The sequence below is a fragment of the Carassius auratus genome, chromosome 4 (genome assembly GCF_003368295.1).
Source record: "Carassius auratus strain Wakin chromosome 4, ASM336829v1, whole genome shotgun sequence".
Lineage (NCBI taxonomy): Eukaryota > Metazoa > Chordata > Actinopteri > Cypriniformes > Cyprinidae > Carassius > Carassius auratus.
The window spans coordinates 14387388-14411230 of NC_039246.1; the positions used below are offsets into that span (position 1 = coordinate 14387388).

Here is a 23843-nt window from a genome sequence, read left to right on the forward strand (position 1 = left end):
TAGTTCAACCAAAAATTAATTTGCTTAAAATGTTCTCACCCTTGGATCATCCAAGATGTAGATTTGTTTGTTTCCTCATCAGAACATATTTGGAGTAATGTAGCATTACATCACTTGATCAACAATGGATGCTCTGCAGTGAATGGGTGCCATCAGAATGAGAGTCCAAACAGCTGATAAAAACACCACAATAATCCACACCACTTCAGGCCATCAGTTAATGTGAAGAAAAAACCAAGGACCAAATCCATCATTAAGATGGATTTAACTTCAAAATGTCAAAATATTAGTCTTCCATTTATAAAATTGCTTACTCTAGTGAAAGTCATCTCATCTGAATCAGGAGAGAAATATGCATATATGAAACAGTTCTAAACAAATGTGTTAGTGTGTTTTAATGTGGGAGGACAACAGGAGATGGACCTTTTCATTTGGAGGAAGCTTTATTTTGGATTATGGACTATTTTGGCTTGGTTTAAAGTTAAAACTCCTGGATCATGGATTTTTTTTCTTACGAACATGCATCTTTTAATTTCAAAAGAAAAAATATTAATGTATTAATGTATTGGAGTGGTGTGGATTATTGTGATGTTTTTATCAACTGTTTGGACTCAATCTGATGGAACCTATTCACTGCAGAGGATGGTGAGCAAGTGAAGTAATGCTACATTTCTCCAAATCTGTTCAAATGAAGAGACAAACTCATCTTCATATTTGATGGCCTCAATTTTTTTTTATATTTTTCAATTTACTCTTTCTTTAAAATAGGACTGAATATACCTGGCTGCCTTGTGTTTTGTTGTATTGCAAGTGAGTGTGTTAACAATTCTATTTGCTACAAGTATCACGGATATAAAAGGGACGAATGGCAGTTTCGTGGAACAGTATTGCATTTTATTGATGTCTGTTTTTTATTTTAACTGAACATTTTGTTGATAAATTTTATTTTTGGATGGAATAACACCCTCTGCCCCTCCCACCTTTGTGCATGTTAGTCCCGTTGAAATGCAATAAACAGTGATCTGGAGAGAAACATCATTTGGTCATTATTGGGTAAAGTGTTTCACAATGAGGATCATATAAACATACATAATCCCAATTCCGTGTCTCTCTCTGATAAACAAGCATCTAATGTGTCTTTGGCAAACATGGCAAACTAACTATGCATAGAGGTAATGCAACATGTGGCCAAAATGAAGACAAATTCATAACCTCTGAACAAACCAGTGTTGCCAAATGATGAACACTGATGGGTATGAATGGATATCAGACTCCCCAAATCTCATTCTCTGATAGTGTTATATAAACGCGTAGTAGAAAAGAGCACTGATGGCTAACAGAGCGACAGACAGGATCATGTTCTTCCTGTTTTCTCCTCTCAGCACCTGCAGTTCCTTTTCTGAAGAATATAAAAGATACTATCAGATAAAGCTGCTCTTCCAGCAATTTTCTCTAACAAGTAATGCAATGCATCAAGAAATTAGAAATTTGGTCATCATTTTGCATGCTTCATAACAACTTTAGGAAAATAAGAGTATTTTAAGTAAAAAAAAAAAAATCCACAAATTCATACACTGGGTATTCAGTGATTTTTAAATTTGATGACCAATGCACTTAATTTTCATGTATTTTTGCACCCTCCAACCATTCCATAATACTGACTCACCATATTTCTGTATTCTTTCATTCAATATGATCATCTCATCTTCTAGGGCCAGCCTGTAAGTACATAAAAAGACTCGTTTGCTGTGTTTCTGTATTAGGTTATGGGGCAAAATGTTATAATCACCTGTCATTGTCTGAGAGCTGCTCTTTCCTCTGTCTGAATTCTGCTCTCTCCAGGCTGTTTTTACAGTGCAATTTGCGCTCTTCAGTGCGGTCAATCTAATAATAATAAAAATAAATAAATAAAACAGAACAACTCTTGAAGATCAGATTTCATTAGATACACCGATATTAAAGCAGACAATTTCATGAATTATTTTTCAGAATAGCACAACGACATAACTTTTTTATTTTATGTGTGTGTGTGTGTGTGTGTGTGTGTGTGTGTGATTTTATTTTTCAGGAACGTTAAACTAAAAGGTAACGTTATCTGTTAACTGTTTTATACACATAATATGGCATACAATCTCATATTTATTAAAATGCCACTCACCTCGCTTGCCACACTTATTTTCTCTTTCTTCGAGGTTCTTGATTTACTCATTTTGTAGGGTCTGAGGCTTTTACTTGAGGAGAAATCATGGGAATAGGAGACACTTCCGTACACGTCACGAATGCTTCACTCACTCTGTTGCTCGTCGCGCTCAGTCTATGGTGAGTTCGACTGCCTCCTGCTGGAGGAGCGGTGACGTTTCATATTAGACACAGCGTCATGTAGTCACACATTCGATGAATGGTTTTTATGAAAAAACATTCCGTTAATGGCAGCATTGAAATTACTATCACTACAACATTTGTATTATTATTACTATAAAAAAATACTTTGGTATTTATCAAGCTTATATTTGTACTGTAATACTGAAAATTGACTGATTTTGTATTACCATTGATTTTTATGTACCTTTATTTGCACTGTAATGCTGTAAATTGACAGCATTTGTACTGATACAGCATTTGTACCCAAAATCTGAATACATTAATGAATAAAAATATTTTTTTAAATAGAGAAATTATCTACATTTGTACTGTAATTCTGAAAATGATCCTGTCACTTGATTTTTTCAGATCAGAATATAGACTTTATAATAAATAATACAAGGTATTTTTTTCTTTTGATTTTTGAGGTGAACAATGCAGACTTCCAGACTGTGTTTAGTCCAGTACAGTATGTGTAAGTAAAATAAGACAAATAACAATATTTAATAACACTGTATTTTTATATCAAATAATCAATAATACAATCTGTTGAATTGTTGTACAGTTTTGAAACTATTCAAGAGGTACACAGTCCTCCTATTTTCTAATAAGGGTATATGCAAATATACCCAGTACCGCCACCAGGGCGGCGCCACCAACCAGCAGCACAGGGAGTTCAAAGGGTGAAAGCGGGTCTGCCTTTGGAACAACCTCTTCTGAAGATGACAGTGACACACGGGGTGCATTAATAGACTCTGATTCAGAGGCATGAGGTTCCTCTGAGAGTGTGACTGTGGAGGGTGGAAGATGTTCTAAAACTTGTGATATGATTTCAGGTATGGGAACAGAAGCCAGCGTAAAATCTAAAGGCTCAGACAGAAGTGGTGTGTGAGTGAAAATCGGCTCAGAAGCCACCTCTCCATCAATTTCCTCCACAACTGGCTCCTCCACAGACACCAGGAGCTCCACAGTCTGTGGAGGCTTGAGATCTGAATCTGCAGAAAGTGCTCCAATGTCTTCCAGCTCACTGCCAATCATGCTCAGCACGCTGCTATGAAGCTCCTCCTCCTCATCTGACTCCGCCCTCTGATGGAGCTCCGCCTCTAGGTGGATGATGTCAGAGGTGGAGGAGTGGTTCTCGCTGTGGTCCTCTTGAACTAGGACCATCTCACTGGTCTCTAGACTACCAAGTTCTGGCTCCATTTCGCTAAAAGATGCCCAGGACTCAGCTAGACTAGCAGTCTGCCAGGGGCCGGACTCACTGCTGCTCTCCTCCAGGCTTGAGGTTCGATCCTGGGGAGGGTCGGGTCCTGCAAACTGCCTGTCCTCCGACAGGATGGAAGACCTTTTACGAAAAACTTTACGAAAATCTGACTAATATTTAGAGGTTCAGTGAGTCCTAAAAAAGAGAGACAGAATTAATTCAGTCATATAAGTCCATTGTGCCACTGAGTAATCACATTAATATGAGCATTTTGGGGATGTAGGAATGTATTTTATAGCATACTTTTAGCTAAAATTAGTTGACATTTAATGTAAGAACAAATTCAAAAATATAAAAAGTCACTGAAAACCCATTTTACTTCAGTGATTTTAAATTTAAATGACAAAATCAACTTACATAAAAATTATATTAATAATGAAACAACAGCAACAATAAAAAAAACATTTATATCATCATCATCATCACCATCACAGAAAAAGAGTTTTACATGAGGTTAAACACTGTGCCCATCAAAGACATAAGATGAGAATTATAGTACAGTATTATAATATAAAAAAGACAATACATACATTCACTCACACATACAAAAACGAATTCAGTCAATCACATATTACTTATAAAACATTTATGTAAAATGTTAAACTTCTAATATTTTACATCTCTTTGTTAATAAATAATTGTAGCAAAGAAGCCAAACCAAATTGAATTAATAAGAAATTAGTAAATAATAATAATAATAATAATTGTGGGACAGGATTTTGAGAGAATTAAATCTGACATCTGCAACATTTCATACAAACATCTTAATTTATCATATCATATTATATTGTGATATGTATAGGCCAGTAAGCTCATATTGACTGGCTATGCAAGCCAGTATAAATATATATATCTCCATCTGTTCCCATGAACAGAGAATGTCAGACATTTCACATGGCATGACAGGATCTGGGTTCAGTTCATGTAGCACTTACACAAAATTGACACACTGTATACTTACTCTTTTATGATTTAATTAAATTTGTCAGAGAAAAACAAATCCTAAACTCATAAATTTCCTTCCAACTTTGATTCTAAAGATTCATCACTGTTTATAATTACATAAATAAACAAACAAACAAACAAATTCTATTGTAATAAAATTTTAGTGTTTAGACATGTTAATGAAGTACATAACATAAGGGGAACAATTACTGTAGGCACCAGCACGGCTTCAGTCACATCACAGAGAAAACGTGCAGCGTCAACAGTCATATTGTGAAGAGAAAACTAAAGCCCACAGCCAAGATCAAAGGTCAAAGTGCTTAAAGGGATCAAATGTGCAAGAAATACATGCTGTGGCTTTTTAACTTTGACCTCTGACAGAGGCAGACTGTTAACCAATGGAAAGAATGAGAAACAGGCAAGAACAACAACACAGGTCAGTTATTCTGTAGAGAGAAGCATATTTTAACCAGCAGCAGAGGAGTATTTTGTGAAGAGATACTGAATAGGTCATTCACTAACCAGACAGTTAATATAATGAGATGATCTAATCTATTTATCTTTTCAGCTTGCTAAGAGTAACAGATTCCTCTATATGATTTCACTATTGTTATAAAAACACGCTTATGGAGCCTTAACAGCACTATGAAAGGAAGTATCATTCAATTCTGTGAAAGGGAGCATAATTTGTGCAAGCTTACATTCTTATATTATCCATAAAAATACATTTAAATGACACATGTTATCATATTTTGGAACTGGAAAACATTAAATAAACATCTGTTAAAGTTAAACTCCACATGTCAGACTCAATTAGTGATATACTGCAAAAGCAGCCATTGAAAACAGATCTTACCTTCTCTGAGTGCAAGGTTGAAATTGGACAGACTGGAGGCTTGAATAAATACAGTGGAGGGTCACTGGAGCAACAGTGTGCAGTCCAGCCCTTCCCTGTCCCCTAAAATCCCACCCCTATCCCATTACATCTGCCTAACTCATGGTGACATGACAAAGCAGTAAAAACTCGGTCCACTTACCTTTGTTCTGTTCTATATTGAGGGTCATGACACATCGATCTGCCCTACTTTCTGTAGCACTGTCCTGTTTGCTTGACATGTGTTTGTTTGACAAAGTCAATGTCCACCTTGTGATTAAGGTCATAGTTATTTTCTTATTTTTTAATCATTTAAAAGTTTACAATGATCCTATGTGTACAAATACTGTTTGTGTTCATTTTCCGTTTCATCTTAATGAACATTCTGATACTGTATTGAATCAAACGCTGATGAAAACGAGGCACTTTTAACAATGGCACTTGCTGTTTTGGTCTACTTAAGTTATTTTATTTTATTTTATTTATTTATTATTTTTTCCATCAACTGAACAATCAGCATGTTTCCAAACGACAGTTCGGATGCATGTTTCCAAACGAGCATGTTTCCAGACGACAGTCCAATCCATTAAACGCACTGTACTTCAGTGCCTCACATAGCCTCGTTTTCAAAAATTAAATATGGCATATTATATATATATATATATATATATAATATAAATCCTCTTATTCTACAGTATCATTTTAAACTACACATGCCGTTTTAAAAATACTATTATATTGAATTGTTATTAGTAGTAGCATCATTATTATTATCGTCTGATATGTCACATAAACCTCAACAAAAAGCCTAGACGCGCACTGAGATCTGATTGGCTCCCAGAGAGGAAACACGCATCATGTGACGCGTGTGTCATCATTGACTGAGAATCAGCTGATCCTTCCAGTCTATTTTCACGATTCTGTCACGACACTTCATGTCATGTTTTGTGCATTTTTAAATCTGTAGGCTTTTCGAAAACATTTCTAAAATCAAGTTAACATTTAGACGTCTTTCTGTCTTCGTGACACGAGCTTTTTTCAGTCGGTGGAGTTTAAAATCCTCTTACAGCAGTCGCCGCAGCAGTCATGGCGCTCAGCGATGCCGACGTCCAGAAGCAGGTGAAAAGGCGTTCAAATGCATCATTTACTATATATAACCGCACAAAACTATAGCAAGATTAACCACTTGGTGATTAAATGAATTCAGTGTTTTTGATGAGCCCTTGCACGAGCATCGTGATATACGTTAATCGTATGTGGCCTCCAAGGTTGTTCGTTATTTATTAATTAGACATGAGCCTGAATCACGAGATGTATCATAATAGTGATTTATAGTAACGAATTTGAATACGTAAACATGTGCATAAAGAATGAAAGACAAATTAAAATAAGTAGCTATTTCCAAAACAAATGCATCAAGGTAGTGTGTTGAATAATATCAAATCTTTTTCACAAAATGACTCATTTTAGAACGTAGATTATGCAAAATATTAAGGTGTAGGACGTTGTGCATTGTAATAACATAGTAAGCACTCACAAACACTAGACAGACACATTCATCATCCTTGTGAAGGAGCCACAACAGGGCAACTCAACTTTAAACCGATTTAAGATGATTTTATCTCATAGGACACAACAAACAGCAGTCTGACAATGTATTTTATTTAATTTGGTGAAGGAAAAAAATGAAAATAAGACATTATGCATGTATTTGCAATACATAGATATTGAATGGTTCCTCTCTTGATTCCCATTTCTTTCCAGATCAAGCACATGATGGCTTTCATTGAGCAGGAGGCCAATGAAAAAGCAGAGGAGATTGATGCAAAGGTAATTTTTACTTACATATAGCTTTAAATTATTCCACTAAAACATCTAAAGACTAACTCTGATAATGTGACATTTGGAGACGGGCTGTTGATAAGAGCTGATATGATGATACTTGACTCCTGACCCCTGCAGGCGGAGGAGGAGTTCAACATTGAGAAAGGCCGACTGGTTCAGACTCAGCGTCTGAAAATTATGGAGTATTATGAGAAGAAGGAGAAACAGATTGAACAGCAGAAGAAAATGTGAGTGTGACTTCCTCTGACGCCCAAATCATTACTTTGGAAACTCCCAGTTTCCTCTTAATCTGTTACTCAAACAAGCATTTCATGCAGTAAAACAGTTTCAAATTGTTTCATTATTTATGAATGTTCTGACTGTGATTCACTTTGTTATAATTGTTGGCTTCCTGTCCACAGTCAAATGTCCAATCTAATGAACCAGGCCAGACTGAAGGTCCTGAAGGCCCGTGATGACATGATTTCGGTTAGATCCTGTTCTCTTTTTTTGGCACATCTAGCCTTAAAATACATATTGGGCTTCTGTTGTCTGTTTACGCTGCAGTTTAAATTTTTTTATTAATATTATTAGGATTTGTTAAATGATGCACGTCAGCGACTAGCGAATGTAGCTAGAGATCCATCCAGATACGCGGCTCTGATGGACGGACTTGTCCTGCAGGTGAGTGATATATACTGTAATTAAACAGTATAGGTCTAACAGAGATCTATCAAATACTGTATGTGAGTCTTATTGGGACACACTCTGATATTCTCGTGTTTCAGGGTTTTTACCAGCTCCTGGAACCCAAAGTAACCATCCGTTGCCGCAAACAGGATGTGGCCATAGTGCAGGTCTGTAGTCCACTAAACATTAATGGTGAATTAATGATACTAAAATAACACTGCCTTCAGCAAGATCAAATTCTGTAATGTAATGTATTATGTAAAAAATTATATAATGCAAATATATAATCTAACTTCTTATATAGTTGTATATACACTTCCATAGTTGTGTGTGTATATATATATATATATATATATATATATATATATATATATATATATATATATATATATATATATATATATACACAGTTTAACATGTATTTACATAAAGTGAAATATAATAAAAACAATACATTTACTAGAACTTTAGATCAAATTAATGAAAACAGAATATTCAGAATTGTTTTAAAAACTATATTAGTATATCAGTGATAATAAAAATGATTAATAACCGATTACTTCATGATATAAATCAAGCACAAACATGTTTTTCTAGGCTGCTGTGCAGAAAAACATTCCCATCTACAAGGCAGCAGTGAAGGACAATCTTGAAGTGCGCATTGACCAGGAGAACTTCCTCTCTCCAGAAGTGTGAGCATCTGCCGTTTCAGTGTCTAGTTTACAAAAGTGTGACCCTCTCTGTGAAATCCAGGCAAAAGTCTCAAAATCTAATTATGAGATAACAAGTCTTACAAAGTCAATATTAAAGATATCAAGGTTAAATTTTCACAGAATGTTCTTCAGCGTATAGAGATTTTATGTAGAAAACAGTAAATCCATAGACTGTATAAAAAACATGGACGTAGTGTCCGTGACGTCACCCCTAGACTACTGAAGTGTGTTTTTGAAGCCTAAACTGTGCAGAGCAGGCTGTCGTCATCTTGGCAGCGTGTCACAGCATGACTCCAGCTGTGACAGTGCGACTCCAGCTGAAGCCACGCCCACCTAGCCTGACGGCAGTGTCAGCAGCAATCCCCCTGTCACTAAGTGGCCACGCCTTAATTATGCAGAACTTTAAGTCTTCATATAATTTAAACGGATGAGTTATAAAAAAAATTCACCCCCCTCACAGTTGTCATGAAGAGCAAAATTAGCTATTTAGACCAAAATATTTTTTTGCACCAGGCTGTAAATATGATTTTTTCTGCTGTAAAGTTGGGCATTTTAACATCCCTTTTGCAGCCAGCCTCAAGCAGCAGGTCGATGAATTGCAGTTTTAGTCACTTCCTTATTGGCCTCACGAGAGAGAGCGGGAGGTCGGCGCTCGAGTAAATCACAAAAAAAAAATTACTTTAGCTGGGTTTTCACATCCAGGGTCACAGTTAGTCTGAATATATAGTTTTTTTTATTTATTGTTATTGAAATTATGGTTTTTAAATGTATAAAATGAAAGTCTATTGTGTTTTCTTGTGTAGCTCTGGTGGTATTGAGCTGTATAATGCTGATGGGAAGATCAAAGTGTCCAACACTCTGGAGAGCAGGCTGGGCCTTCTAGCACAGCAGGTAATTGAGGAAATTGAGCTGAGGGTTGCAATTATGAGAAACGGTGTGAAATTTGTAGCAGATTTTTCAATTTCTTTTGATTTCTGTTTTAGATGATGCCTGAAATACGAGTCGCCCTATTTGGCCCAAACCAGAACCGCAAGTTCATGGACTAATCCTCACTCACACAAAACCACGGCAGAACGCCATTGTTTGATGTTGTACTTTTATTTTTATTCTGATGTTAAAGACTCCATTCCTGTGTCTGTCTGTATTTAAAAAAATATCATGTGAATGTGTGTGTTCTGTATGTCGTGATTAATTAATGCTGTAAAAAGGATCAAAATAGTGTTTCGATTGGCTGCTAGAACTCCGGTCCATAACATCTCATGTGTGTGATTCTGAGTGCAGCTGTAATATAACACTGTTATGACTGAGCACAGTCTTAAACTGATGTAGAAATTCCATGATTGTTTGCAAATTTACTCATTTTGTGGCTGTGGAGCAGAAGACGGACCCAACTTGAACATCACTCAGAAAGACAAAATGGTGGCACAGACTTGAAAAGTACAGTGTGTTGAATTTTTATTTGGTTTCCTTCTTGTGGTGCAAAGCATGAGCTGTATATCACAAGCAATCGCATCTGTTAATGCTGCAAAGATTATATTGATGTGGAAATTATATATAATGAAAAAAAACTAGTGTAAACCAATCTTTTTCCATTGTGTTCTTACAGAGTCTTGTGTTGTGAATGGGTAAATGTAGTCATTAGAGGAATGTCATAATGAGAAGTGTTTGCAAAAGGCCCCTGTTCCTGAGTCACTTGAGATTTCTCAGTATGTCACATGCTCTATTGTCATCACATTCTCAGCATGTGCTGGTCTTGCAAAATGAGGAACTTAATACACTAGAAATGCAGACAGACAGCTGCTGAAATACATGCTCTCTGGATTTAAAACGAATAGAAGAAAGAAAAGGAGTGATGAGCAGAATGCATTCGAAGGTAAAGTAACTTGCAGCCTGAGGTTGGAATTGTTTATTATTTGCAATCAATGAAAATTGTTTAAGGTTTGCTCTTTTCTTAATGTTGAGGTTTTCCTGATTAGATTGCTAGGAAAGTTAATTATTTGATGACTGCAAAAGCTGGAGTTCAAACTACCACCATAGTAAAATATTAAGGAAATAGGTCTAACATAACGTGTGCTGAATATAATAATAATTGATAGAATCATCACGTAAATAAAATATGAATACAAGTAATGTTCCAATAAGAGTTTAAATAGACTATGAAATTAAAACTAAGCCAAATTAATTTACAATAGATCCTTTCAAATGCTTTTAATAATAATATTACTGTGCGAGAAAACAGCTCAACTATTATTAGTGGTAGGCTAGAAGCAGAAGTGAAACTTATTTTGGTTTAAAGGAATAGATTACCAAAAATGAATATTTGCAGAAAATGTATTCACCCTGAGGCCATCCAAGATGTAAATGAGTTTGTTTCTTCATCAGATTTGGAGAAATATAGCATTACATCACTTGCTCATCAATGGATCCTCTTTAGTGAATGGGTGCCGTCAGAATGAGAGTCCAAACAGCTGATTAAAAAAAACACAATAATTCACAAGTAATCCACACCAAACCTGGCAATCATAAAAATAGCAAAAAAAAAAAAAAGTATGTTTTTAAGAAACAAATTCATCAAGGCATTTTAATCATTGCTTCTGGCTATAAAATACAAGTACATATTCCATAATAAGGTTTAGACTTAAAGTTATAAATTTAGAGTTTAACTCTTTAATGTCCAGGCTCAGTGTAGGTGCAGACTACACTAAAAAAGCTGTGTAAAAGTTTACAAAAATCCCATTAAAAAAATAATAATAACAAGAATGGGAATATCACTCTCTCACCATCTCAGGATCTCTGTATGTCCAGCATGGCAGCGCTGACTGTCCTGATGTCACTGTGTATCAGAGAGTGTAATCCAATGCCAGATCCCCATCAGAGGGATCTGATGCTGAAGCAGGACATGTCCCAGCAGGTAGGGGGCAGAGTGGAGCTCACTGCTGCTGAACAGCAACTGGATTCACTCCTACACAATCTGAAGCTGAAAGAAATGGCTGCTTCACCTTTCCCACCATCCAAGCACTTCTTCAAAGTCCGGCACATCGTGCAAAAAAGCCCTGTCTTCAAACTGCTACAGAAAATGCCAAAGGGTAAAAACTGGTAACTTGTAAAATTGGGAAACACCTGTCCTTCAGATGATAAAATGGCTGTCCCTTACAGGTGCTGCTCTTCACATCCACAGCACTGCTATGGTGAGTGTGGATTGGCTGGTGATGAATGCAACGTACAGGCCTCATTGTTACATCTGCTTCATGTGGGATGGCTCAGTGCAGTTCCTTTTCTCCACCAATACGCCCTTTCTGCGATGGGGATGCTCTTTTTGGAAACGCCTAGATGTACTAAGAGCAAGTTTGAGTGATGTCACTGCCTTTGATAAGAGGTGATTAAACATATTTCAAAATCAGGTATAAAATAGCCACAGGTGTTCACTGGTACAAACAATGAAAGAGGCCATTATAGTGTAATGAAAAGTATTAATTGCTTGCAATTACCACTTGGTTGAGGGCTGAAAGTCATACATTTTTAAGCGTGGCTTTAGTGGCCTTGTGATGTTAAAGGAACACTCCAATTTCTTTTTGAAAATAGGCTCATTTTCCAACTCCCCAAGAGTTAAACAGTTGAGTTTTACTGTTTTTGAATCTATTCAGCCAAATATTTTCAGGCGATGTATAATATCATTGTGCCTCCTTCACCTGTGGTACAGCAGCAAAGTTCCTTGATTATTACACCACAATGAGAGAATAGTAACTAGACACATCGGCGTAGAAAATCGCAACTTTTCATTTTACATCGGTCTTAGTGCATGTTGTAACATGTTGTAACAGAAGAGTCAAGTTTTAAATAGGAAAACTACAGAAACTCTTTGGTCATTTTTGAGTGAGATGCTAACGGTCTAATAAGATTCAATTATCTATGCTAAACTAAGTTAAAAGTGCTACCACCAGACCCAGAAATCAGATGAATGAATTTGAAAACAGTAAAAGTCAACTGTTTAACTGTCTCTCTTACATCTGTGGATGTACATCCAAGCAGGAACATAAAATTTGATTTTGTCGGGAATAACCTTATTTTTTTTCAAGTTCTTTGCATTAAATTGTGAACACATTTTCCACTACTTTGCTGAAGTTTAAATATATCATGTTTGTCTTTCTTTTTTTCTTTTTTACATTTGATAACTTTACTAGAACAATTAAATGAAAAAATAACCACTTTTCCCTTGATAATAGACATAATGAGTGCTATTGTTGTTTTCACTGATGTGCAACCTGTCCACATATGTTAACATCTAAAAAAAATGCATTTTAGGGTTTCATGACCCTTTAATTAATGCTGATACATCCACATAAAATTTTACAAATATACATTCTTATTGTGTCAAAAAAACTGAAAGTTATATTGATGTTTTTGAACTCAGCAAATTAAAATCTGCTTAACTAATATAATGTTTTATGTTAGTTCCAGAACTAACAAACAGAACTAACTCAACAAATTACATTTCACAGTTTAATGCGGAATCTTACACTCTTCACGGAAGACCCGGAGATGTCTTATCCAACACAAGATGCAGTATGGGACAGGTTTGAGAAGACTTTTTTGGCTCTATCTGGGCTGATCACATATGCACCTGTCTTTAAGGACTATATCTACCAGGCTCTGAAGGAGCTTTACGAAGACAACATCATGTACCTGGAGCTGAGGGTTGGACAGTCCAAGGTTTGTGACTGATAGACCATATCACCATAATTAAGCATATACATGTTCTTAGAAAATGTGTACTATATAATTATTTTTAGGCATATGAACTTGACGGCACCACCCATGACAGAGCATGGTCTCTGGAGGTCTACAGAAACATTACTGAGCAGTTCAGAGCAAATCATCCAGATTTCATAGGATCTCGTGTAATCTTCTCTGTCCACAGGTAAAACGACGTTAAATTATCCATATCAATGAATAAATTGTCTCTCTTGTCCTGTGAATAAACTGAAAAAGCTGAATACACATTAAATTTAAAACTGCAATACAGTAATAATAATAATAATAATAAAACAATATTGGGTAAATAATAGGCAGCTTTATGATTAAAATTTTCTTTTTTTGTTACAACTGACGTGATAAATTACATTTCAAACAATGTTTTTTTTTTTAAGAGTATAAGCCATGTTGTCTTATTTCATAAAGTCACTTTAATGGTTACTTTTTCTAAAATAGTTAATTACATTTCCACTATCCAAATAAGATTTTTCTTTTTTTCAATGAATCCTAGACTAACAGGTGAAACATTGGATAATAATGGATATTAATGCTTCCATGAAACATAAACTCGAGATGACAAAAGCAAAGAAACATGCCATTAATTACTCCAGAATAAAAACACATTTGTCATTTGAATTAGAAAAGATAAATTATATTGTCTAGGATTTTTTAAACAGGATTTAATATACTAAGATTATTCATTTCAGATGCAGCATTATATTCACATTGGTCTGATATGAATGCATTTTTACACAGGTCTCTTAGTGTGTCTCAAGTGAAGCAGGCAGTACAAGAGGCCATTGAAATGCAGAGAAAATATCCAGATATCGTTGCTGGTTTTGACCTGGTAATCTCATCCTTGACTTAAGGATGTTCACAGCAGTTCACAGCCATTTTGCCAGAATGCAAAATTAAAAACTAAACATATGCATTGTATATATATATATATATATATATATATATATATATATATATATATATATATATAACCACATTTAATATAATTTTTCTCTAATTCGATCAATTTATTGCTGTAGGTAGGTCGTGAAGACACTGGAAGATCTATCTGGTACTTACGAGATGCCTTATCACTACCTTCAGAGATAAAGACGCAACTTCCTTTCTTTTTCCATGCTGGAGAGACAGGTCAGTATATGTAGCTCACTCCTTTTTTGAGAAATTAAACAAAATCTTCATGGAAGCCCCATCAATACACTCAGTTACAGTTACAGTAACAGCTGAATTGGATAGATTGAAATTGGCTTTATTTTTAGATTTGGATGGTACAGATGTGGACAGGAATGTGTTAGATGCTCTGCTGTTTAACACCAGCCGCATTGGACATGGTTTTGCGCTGGTCCATCATCCCCTGGCCAAGCAGCTGTCCAGGACCAGAGGAGTGGCAGTGGAGCTGTGTCCCATTTCCAATCAGGTAAGCTGTGGTGTAAACCTAGGGTGACCATACGTCCTCTTTTTCCCTAATATTTCCTAGTTGAGATTTCTAAATTGCCTAAAATGTCTGGCTTTTGGCTTTGCTCATCTTTTAGTTTTTCTGTACTTGCTAAAAGCAGTGTTGGGGAAAGTTACTTTGAAAAGAAATACATTACAATATTGTGTTACTTTTTATGGAAAGTAAAGCATTACGTTATTTTGAATTTTGTATTTTTTTCACCTGGGTTGGGCTTGCTTATTAATTTTGAATTAAGGAAAAAGGAAAAAGAAAAAAAAATCATGCAGCCAGTTTAGATAATGGTCTGATTGTGTTTTGCAAGAAGGAGGGATGTACAGAGTCAACACAGTCAAAGCAATTCATAATAAGTGTACATATAATGTATGAGGACTGTAAAGAGAATGTCAATAAGAAAACAAAGCCCAAACCCAGACATGTATTTAGAAATCATGCCGCAGACATGTCAAGGAAAAGAGAACGTATGTTCACCCTTCAAAGCACACAGGGGACAGTTTGTCTCCCAAATAAAGTCCTAAATGTTCTGTTTGGTTTGCTCCACCAGTGTGAATAAAACAATAATTTGACAGAAGTATCTTGAAAAAACTGTGTCAGAAACATCATTGTGATTGGTTGAATCAACAGTGTTTCATCTTTTCCAGGTGCTAAAACTGGTCTCAGATTTGCGAAACCATCCCGCTGCTGTACTAATGTCAGATGGTCATCCCATAGTGGTGAGCTCTGATGATCCCACCTTATTCGGGACCACAGGACTCTCTTATGATTTCTACCAGGTCTTTGTGGGTATTGGTGGGTTGAGCGCAAACCTGGGGACTCTAAAGGAACTTGCGATGAATTCAATCAGGTGCTTAAGATTTATTTATTCACATACTTTTATTTGAAATGTTTTTTCTTTTGTCATGTAGAAGAATTATTTAAGGTTGCACTTTTCCCCTTTTTTTACAGGTACAGTTCTTTGTCGCCACAGTTACAGGATAAAGCTTTTACGATATGGAAGGAAAAGTGGAACAAATTTGTGGCAGAAAATTCATAAACCATGACAAACAGAAAAGGAAAAGAGAGGATTGTATTTTTTATTATTACTTGTCTTTTGAAACTAAGGGGATTGAAAATTTTATTATTTGATTGTATTATAGGTTGATTGTCTCTATGAGGTTTGTCCAAAGCATTTATAACACAAACTGAGTTTCCTGCAGAAGTCCTAAATTACATACTGTATACTCCAGTGCTGGTTTCTACACTTCTTCATATTAGTTAATGTTAGAACAGTATATACCTGGTAATGTTTTCAGAAATAATTTCTTGACTTAATAATAACATAAAATAAAATACAAATAATAAGTGTCTTATGCTCACCAGTTTATGTGATTAACACATAGTTTAAACAGTGAAATTGCGGCTTAAGCACCTGCTTGAGCACCTGCCCCTTTGCCCCTTGGTGCCCAAAGTGGCCTTTTGTTTTTTTGTAATAACATGCCCTTTTGTGAATGCCTGCCCGTGCCCAAATCTAAATATTAGTAAAATGTATTAATAATAATTTAGCCGTAAATAAAATGACCCTCATGATGACCTTTCACCTGACGACAACAACCTCATTTCTGAATATTTTTTACAGTGTATGAAACATGACTATTTTTACACAGTCTCTTTGAGTTCATAGCTGCATTCACATTTTTACCACTAACACTCCAGCATGTTAGCTGTATTTATATAGATTTATTATATCTAGCTTTACAAAAGTTCTGAATTACATTCTGTATCTTCCAGTGTTGCTTTCTGCAGTCCTGAAGAAAAACTATTTTCATACTTTCCTATCTGGTCGCGCTGATCTCCAGACAATGTTTGTCTCTCTGTTCTGTAGGGCCTGGCCCTGAAAACAAACAAGAATAAAAAAAATTTCCAAGCAATGTTTAGATTGTAATATAACAGTATCCTATCAATGTTTGGGGTGTAATTATTTGTTCACCTATGTGAAGTCCCAGTACATGTGTTTTGGTTTTTCAGTGTATGAACACCAATTCAACATTCCTAATTCAACATTCTCTCCTCCATACACCTTCATCCCTCCGTCCAGAGTCCCAATCTCACCAAAGAACAGGCGATCCACCACAAGTATTCCCATTACAGACGGACTTCTGGAGAACAGGAAGAGGACGAATCTGTTACACTCACATTTGAGATGGATTACATTATAAAATATTAAACCAGCAACACACACTCACTTTCCTGGCTGTGAAGGATCGTTTTTTTCATACCACTTCTGAGGGAATCCCACGTATGTGCACAAGCGAGCCCAGTCAAAACCATGAGCAGAGGCTGAATATTCTGTCACCAGCAAGCCGTAGTAATTGACTTAATCAAACACAGGGCTCAGGACCAGTGTACGGTCAGCCTGGATACGTGCAAGCAGAGGCTCCGCCCTAAAAGAGGGAGAGTTCTTGAGAAACATTTCATACACATTCATACACTCTATATTTCCCACACATTGCACACCAACTTAAAAAAATGAAAAAATCACTACACCCTAATTCAAATAATACAGAGAATGTCCCTCCGCCCCCTTAAATCAACTTCTAATTTGCTGTGTATTGATAGTAAGTAAGGTAGTTGTTGTAGTAGCTATGTTTAGGTATGGGGTAGAGTTAAGGGATCTAGAAAATGGTCATTCAGAATAAGTCATTAAAGGTACAATAGGTGACAGTCTTCAGAATTTTTTTGTTGTTATGCTGGTTTAAAGTCTCTACATCACTATTGTAATCATTAAGTTAAGATGTCTAAATATATTCATATTTATATATTCTGTGGCAGAAGTAGGACCAAGAACTGTACGTCCAATCAAAATGCTTGGTCCGAGCATTCTAAATGGTATTCCTACCTGCCTGTCAATGTATTAGATCGTTCACGCATGCTGTGCAGACAGAGCGAGAATGGCAGACAAACATCAACAACCCGGTCTTCCTTCCTGGTATTGTAGTACTTTTAAAGTTTTCTCACTGGTGAATGACCCATGATGTAGCCCAGCGCTTCCCAATTTCAGTCCTTGCACACATATTTTGCATGTCTCGCTTAGTTAACAAACCCGATTCAGACTACCTACTCATTAGAAGTTAGCTACTTGAATGAACTGTGTTTCGATCAGTATGATCCCTTCACTGTGTTCATTGCTTCCTACTCACTGAGCAGGGGTTTACTTCACTTCAGAACAAGGGCTGGAATTGGGAACCGCTAATGTAACCTATTGTAGTAATGTTGCCTCTGATATTCTGGTCTATAAACATAAATGCATTCAGGGGGCATGGCTTTGGACAGCGATTGCAAAGAGGGTGAGATGTTCGCGTTCAGTGCTATCAGGCTAATGTTAGCATTTTCCAAGATCTCCTATTGCACTTTTAATATGGGCTTCATAAGGAAATATGCTAGTAGTAATAACAAACTAGTTAATAATGAATGGTGTTCTCTAATTAATAATGAATCTAATTAATACTAAAACAACACTACTTCACACAAGCTATGCAATATTGTTTTAAGACAGAGAATTCCATCTATATGAGCAAACAGTATTGCCAAATACTAGTGGCTCAATGGCATTTGCTAAGTGCATAAATGTAAAGTTAACTGAGCAAGTTCACACCATTTGACATGGACCTCAGTGTGGACATCTAAAATGGCAACCAAATCCCCAGTGGCAGACTCCCACCCTGAGATTCTGGGCTGGGAAAGTCCTTTCTGATCTGAATGGGTCACAATCTTCACCAGGCCTGGGTGTTTCTCATTGATGGAGCTGATATAAACATTTAGCTCTGTTTTCAGATCTTCTGCAGAAAAGATACATCCAGAATTAATAGCTATTTTTGAGCACAATATGCATCTAAAACAAGGGTTGGATGGGGTTTTGAGAGAAATAAGCCATTTGTGCTGTGGTCGTCCACCAGTATAATCTCTTTGAGCAGGTGGGCTGGAGTTCTATTGATAATGCTGCAAATGGCTCTTTGAATGACAGACAGAGCCTCATCCAGATAAATCAGAGGGTGGGCAGATTTTGAGGGTATTCACGTTCAATGCATCTACAGAAATGGATGAATGCATCAAGACAGATGTTGAATTTCAGAGCATGTCTATCAACTGCTGAAACTCACCTGTGGTCTCAAGTGTCCGGCAACTCCTGGTCGAGAGGCAACTGGTCACTAAGAAAGGCATTTATAGCTGTATTTCTGAAAGAGATCCTCAGCCTTCCTCTGGTCATCCTCAGAGATTTTAACAGTCCATACCTTGAAGAGATTTGAGTTTGGAAACAACTTCTTTGCAGGCTTCTTCTGATTTTTCTCTTTGAGGCTTGTCTCTTCTGCAGGTTTTTTTAAATTTATGTTTTATACATGTTAGTTCAGTAAAATTTCTTTGAATCTTTAATTCTGCTGTACCAGCAAAGACATTAACAGATTTCTGTTGGTATATCCATTTAAAAATTGGTAGTCTATAATCATTTTATATTACATATATATATCAGCCTCTGCGCACCATGGAGGAACGTGTAACTAGGGGGTGTCTACCCACTGACTGACCATTGAAAGGGACTTGGTAAGCAGTTATGGCCGCCACGTACACCTTTAAGGTGGAGTGAGTTAACCCAGCAGAGAGCCTTGCTTGGAGAAACTCCAGAACTGTACCAACTGGGCAGTTAAAAGGGTCAAGCTGGCGGTCTTTGCACCGTGAGGTGAAGAGATTCCACCTCAGGTCGTACAGTTTCCTCGTAGAGGGAGCTCTGGATTGGAGGGGGGTCTCAACAACCTCGGTTGAAGAGACCGGAAGCTATAAATGGTGCCCCCTCAGGGGGCACCGGGCGAGGGTGAATTATTTTGACCTGTGCCTGAGAGAGTAGATCTGTCCTGTTCAGAATCTCCCATGAAAAGCCGTCGAGGAGAGAGATCAGATATGCGAGCCATAATGGCCCCATCCGGAACGGGGCTACTAATAGAAGACGGACCCCGTCCCGGCGTACTCTCGCCAGAACTCCCGGGAGCAGAGTGATGGGGGAAAGGCGTACAGATGAAGCCTCAGTCTGGTCTGTACTATAGTGTCCAGTCCCAGAGGAGCTGGATGAACTAGAGAGAAACACAGGGGACATTGCGATATCTTTTGAGTCGCAAAAAGGTCCAAAAACTCTCCATATCTACTTCACCACCTCGGGTTGAAGCCCCCCTGGGCCTCGGCTCCTGTCTCGACAGTATGTCTGCTCCCACAGTCAATCTCTCAGGAATATACACTGCTCCGAATGAGAGGAGTTTGTCCTGGGACCACAGAAGGATCTGGGGTGCCAGCTTGTACAAGGGGCACGAATGCAGATCTCTCTGGTGACTGATATAAGAGATCGCCAATGTGTTGTCAGTGCGCACCAACACATGGTGACCTCTCAGGTCTGGGAGGAAATATTTCAATGCTCGATGCACAGCTAGCATCTCTAGATAACTGGTATGCCATGTCAGATGGTGACCGCTCCACAGACCGCGGGCAGGGTGGCCACTCATGACTGCACCCCAACCGGTGAGGGTCTGTCGCTAGTGTTACACGGCGACCAAGAGCTCCCAGCACCGGGCCCTGATTCAAGAACCAAGGTTTCTTTCACATGTCTAAGGCACGAAGGCATCGCCGCGTGACCTTGATAGTTCATAATGGATTCCCCCTCGGGGGAAAATCCCTTGGTCTTGAGCAACCACTGTAGGGGTCTCATGGGCAGGAGGCCAAAAGGTATCCCGTTGGACGCAGCTGCCATAAGCCCTAACAGTTTCTGAAACTGCTTGACAGTGAGTGACTGGCCTTCTCTGACTCTCTTGACTGAGGTAAGGATTGACTCTATCCGAGCAGGTGACAAATGTGCCTGCATCGTGGTCGAATCCCACACTACACCTAGATGGGTGGTTCTCTGAACTGGAGAAAGTACACTCTTCACATTTCGTGAATGTGCGGGTTGAGGGTGCAAGGCCGAAGGGAAGTACTCGATATTGGTAGGCTTTGCCCCCGAAAGCAAACCTCAGAAACTTCCTGTGTTGTGGAAGGATGGATATATGGAAGTATGCGTCTTTGAGATCTATTGTGACAAACCAGTCCTCGGATCTGATTTGAGCTATAACCTGTTTGACAGTGAGCATTTAGAACTTCAGTGACATTACTGAGAGGTTTAGATGACGTAAGTCTAAGATCGGACGCAACCCCCCATCCTTCTTTGGAACTATGAAATACCGGCTGTAAAACCCGGACTCCCTGTCTGGAGGAGGGACCCCCTCGATGGCCGCCTTCCTTAATAGGGTATTTATTTCTTGTTCCATCACAAGAGCCTGCTGGGGGCCGACTACTGTCGGTGTAACCCCATTGAATGTTGGCGGTGGATGGCCGACGATAGCTTCTTTCTATTGTGTGCAGGACCCTTTGATATACATTTGGCAGTAGTTTCCATGCTGCTAACTAATGTACTAAGGGAATCAGTCTCTCGAGACTGACCTCTGGTGTAAGAGGCCCCCGAAGGGGCGGCGAGCATCTCAGCTCTGCTACGCTCACGGGCGGAAATAACTGAGAGCAGTGCTTGCTGGAAGCCGCTGCGCACTGAAACTCTGGCAGGGTTGGCAGACCCACCTCCCGAGGGCACATGACTTCTTGGCCGTGGACCTTCCAGCCTGAAGTACGGCTCCATCGGATTCAGATTAGGCTGGGAAGTTGCTGGCCCAGAGCGTTGCTTCAGCCTCTGGTCCCGAAGCAGGGGAACACGGGCGGCAACACTCTGTTTGTACGCGGAGGGGGCTGCTCCCGCCCAGCAGTCAATCCAGTACATCTAACTTCATGAGTTAAATAACTGTAATTATATTCCTCAGAATTTAATGCAATCATACAATCAGACAAGTAAACACGGTTTGGATTGTGAAACAATACACATTGAAGTGATATATTGAACTTCTCGAAGTTAGACAACGGTCATTAGATTCCTCAGAATTTAAAGCAATCAAACAATCAGACAAGTAAACACGGTCTGGATTGTGAACAATACACATTGAAGTGATATATTAACTTCTAAAAGTCGTTAAATTTCTCAGAAGTTAATGTAGTCAAACAATCAGACAAGTAAACACGGTCTAGATTGTGATAAGGTACACGTTGAAGTGATAGAACTAACTCCTCCTTATTAAATGGAGTTTAAACAACCAGACAAGCCGTCTGGTATGGAAAAAATCACATCAAAACTGAAAATGATGTAATACACACGTTTATATAGCTTAGTCACACAAACAATATGAATCCCCTTGGAGATTAAACAGCTGCTATAATGTTAGGCAAAACAATGTTTATTGTATACCGGAACTTTATGTTTGTGCAACTACAAGCTCGCCGACGCTCTCCGTGTCAATCTCCTCGGAGAAAGAAAGGCGGAGCGCCAAGCCCGATGCTCGTGGGGGGAAGAACCCAGAAATCGGGCAGATCTGATGGGTAAGGTGGGAGATAAGGACGAGCCTGTCTCCATTCCCTCCATCAGATCGATCTGCGAACCCAACGAATGCCGGCGCCGCTCCGCCTCGGCGAAAGCGGGACCGGTATCGCGAGGGACGCTGGCGAAGGCTCCCTCCTCGAAGAGAGCCTTCCGGGATGGAAGCATCCGCATCGGCCGGGCTCCCTCGAGAGCCAACTCAGCGTGCTTCGATCCCAGGCAAACCATGCATAGACTGTGTGTGTCCCCAGCCGTGATGTAGCGTGGGCAGGGAGGAACACACAATCTATAGTGCGATCTGAAATCACCCTTCAAATGTTGTGTCTTTGCTTTGCTCTTTGGCATTATGTTGTTTATTGGGACAGACAACAATAAATAAGACTCACAAGACAGACTTTAGACGTGCACACACAGAGCGCTTGCTGAAAGACGCGAAGCTGAAGTCTGCGTGGTAGGTGCCTTTATAGCTTCCTGGTCACTATGTCACCCCGCCCGTGACGTCACGCATTTCCATTGAACAGATTGCACACAATATGCAGAGTTGATCTTGCCAAAGGCGTTTCCCCAAAGCGCTTGATGCAGCTCGAGTTCCTGAAGAGGAACTACAGTGCAAACTGTATTCATCAGTGAGACTAATGTGAGAATGATCATAAAGAGTTTTGGTTTTGAGTATTCACAATAACTTGCAGCACTGAAAACATTCATTAGAAAGAGATAACATTATTGACAGTACTGTAAAATTGTCTATTTATAAAGTAACACCCTGTTTATACAAATAAATCGTGCTTCCTGCAATCTACACCTGTCTTTTTTTTTATTATTATTAAACAGGACCCAAATAAGTCAGCGCCAATAGCCTTGTTGTTAGTGCATTGACATATAGCACAACTGCGTTCAATGCAGAAAGGCATTATAGCCGTATTTCTGAAAGAGATCCTCAGCCTTCCTCCATTGCTTGAAGAGATTTGAGTTTGGGAACAGCGTCTTTGCTGGCTTCCTCTCATTTCTCACTTTGAGGCTTCTCTCTTCTGCACAAATTTGTGTTCACCAAGTATTCAAAGCCTAAAACAAACTTATATTAGTAATTTCCCCCACTGCAATGCGCCTCCAGTTTGTCCAGCTTGAGCAGAAGAGCAATGAGTAATAAGAAGATCTGCTGGACTTGGTGGAGCTGCTTCTCTTGCACTTAATAATCAAGGTTTTACAGAATAACTTAAACTCTGAGCTTCATCACACTTAGCCATCATATAGAAGACCCAGAAAACAACAGTCTGGACATTCCACTAAATATCTCCTTTTGGGTGAGGATGAGTAAATGATGAAAGAATAATTTTTGGTTTAACTATTGCTTTAATATATTGGCATTCTGTGACAACATGCCCCCATCCTCATTCACTGTGGCTTTTAATTACTCAAGTTTTGTTTAAAGGAGAGTAATAGCATATGTTTACATAAAACTGTACTGCTAAAAAAAACTAAAACTG

At 38.2% G+C, this 23843-nt stretch overlaps 4 protein-coding genes and 1 pseudogene across 5 annotated transcripts; 2 read left to right on the forward strand and 3 right to left on the reverse strand.

The window, feature by feature from the left end:
• Positions 1-871: 871 nt before the first annotated feature.
• LOC113059880 (coiled-coil domain-containing protein 167) lies at positions 872-2315 on the reverse strand. Its single transcript, XM_026228540.1, has 4 exons — positions 2159-2315; positions 1790-1884; positions 1667-1719; positions 872-1399 (listed from the first exon to the last, which is right to left on the reverse strand). The coding sequence occupies exons 1-4, from the start codon at positions 2207-2209 to the stop codon at positions 1299-1301; spliced, it is 300 nt and encodes a 99-aa protein (XP_026084325.1). The 5' UTR covers positions 2210-2315; the 3' UTR covers positions 872-1298.
• Positions 2316-2859: 544 nt separating this feature from the next.
• LOC113059889 (bcl-2-like protein 13) lies at positions 2860-5530 on the reverse strand. The gene is made up of 2 exons (XM_026228552.1): positions 5427-5530; positions 2860-3760 (listed from the first exon to the last, which is right to left on the reverse strand). The coding sequence occupies exon 2, from the start codon at positions 3562-3564 to the stop codon at positions 2959-2961; it is 606 nt and encodes a 201-aa protein (XP_026084337.1). The 5' UTR covers positions 3565-3760; positions 5427-5530; the 3' UTR covers positions 2860-2958.
• A 782-nt stretch (positions 5531-6312) lies between these two features.
• Positions 6313-10249, forward strand: LOC113059924 (V-type proton ATPase subunit E 1-like). The gene is made up of 9 exons (XM_026228626.1): positions 6313-6563; positions 7209-7274; positions 7407-7516; positions 7691-7757; positions 7863-7952; positions 8057-8125; positions 8556-8650; positions 9475-9562; positions 9655-10249. The coding sequence occupies exons 1-9, from the start codon at positions 6531-6533 to the stop codon at positions 9715-9717; spliced, it is 681 nt and encodes a 226-aa protein (XP_026084411.1). The 5' UTR covers positions 6313-6530; the 3' UTR covers positions 9718-10249.
• A 144-nt stretch (positions 10250-10393) lies between these two features.
• On the forward strand, positions 10394-16354 carry LOC113059906 (adenosine deaminase 2-A-like). 2 transcript variants are annotated; one of them, XM_026228579.1, is made up of 10 exons: positions 10394-10544; positions 11460-11757; positions 11828-12047; positions 13171-13381; positions 13462-13589; positions 14180-14270; positions 14461-14569; positions 14698-14855; positions 15533-15735; positions 15811-16354. In XM_026228579.1, exons 1-10 carry the CDS (start codon positions 10524-10526, stop codon positions 15929-15931), a joined length of 1560 nt encoding a protein of 519 aa, XP_026084364.1. In that variant the 5' UTR covers positions 10394-10523; the 3' UTR covers positions 15932-16354. The 2 variants fall into 2 exon arrangements, with proteins under 2 accessions (XP_026084364.1, XP_026084372.1); XM_026228587.1 differs by having other exon boundaries at positions 15837-16354.
• Positions 16355-16422: 68 nt separating this feature from the next.
• Positions 16423-22587, reverse strand: LOC113056683 (probable polypeptide N-acetylgalactosaminyltransferase 8; annotated as a pseudogene).
• Between the last annotated feature and the right edge of the window lie 1256 nt (positions 22588-23843).

What these genes read in the sequence shown, in the direction of transcription:
- LOC113059880 (XM_026228540.1), bottom strand. Translation starts at nt 2,209, where the DNA reads ATGAGTAAATCAAGAACCTCGAAGAAAGAGAAAATAAGTGTGGCAAGC. An exon ending in AAATAAGTGTGGCAAGCGAG is followed by an intron (nt 1,885 to 2,158) that starts GTGAGTGGCATT and finishes TATTATTATTAG; the next exon opens with ATTGACCGCACTGAAGAGCG. An exon ending in TGAAAGAATACAGAAATATG is followed by an intron (nt 1,400 to 1,666) that starts GTGAGTCAGTAT and finishes TATATTCTTCAG; the next exon opens with AAAAGGAACTGCAGGTGCTG.
- LOC113059889 (XM_026228552.1), bottom strand. Translation starts at nt 3,564, where the DNA reads ATGGAGCCAGAACTTGGTAGTCTAGAGACCAGTGAGATGGTCCTAGTT.
- LOC113059924 (XM_026228626.1), top strand. Translation starts at nt 6,531, where the DNA reads ATGGCGCTCAGCGATGCCGACGTCCAGAAGCAG. An exon ending in CAGAGGAGATTGATGCAAAG is followed by an intron (nt 7,275 to 7,406) that starts GTAATTTTTACT and finishes TGACCCCTGCAG; the next exon opens with GCGGAGGAGGAGTTCAACAT. An exon ending in CCCGTGATGACATGATTTCG is followed by an intron (nt 7,758 to 7,862) that starts GTTAGATCCTGT and finishes TAATATTATTAG; the next exon opens with GATTTGTTAAATGATGCACG.
- LOC113059906 (XM_026228579.1), top strand. Translation starts at nt 10,524, where the DNA reads ATGAGCAGAATGCATTCGAAG. An exon ending in TGAGCAGAATGCATTCGAAG is followed by an intron (nt 10,545 to 11,459) that starts GTAAAGTAACTT and finishes TCACCATCTCAG; the next exon opens with GATCTCTGTATGTCCAGCAT. An exon ending in TGAGGGTTGGACAGTCCAAG is followed by an intron (nt 13,382 to 13,461) that starts GTTTGTGACTGA and finishes AATTATTTTTAG; the next exon opens with GCATATGAACTTGACGGCAC.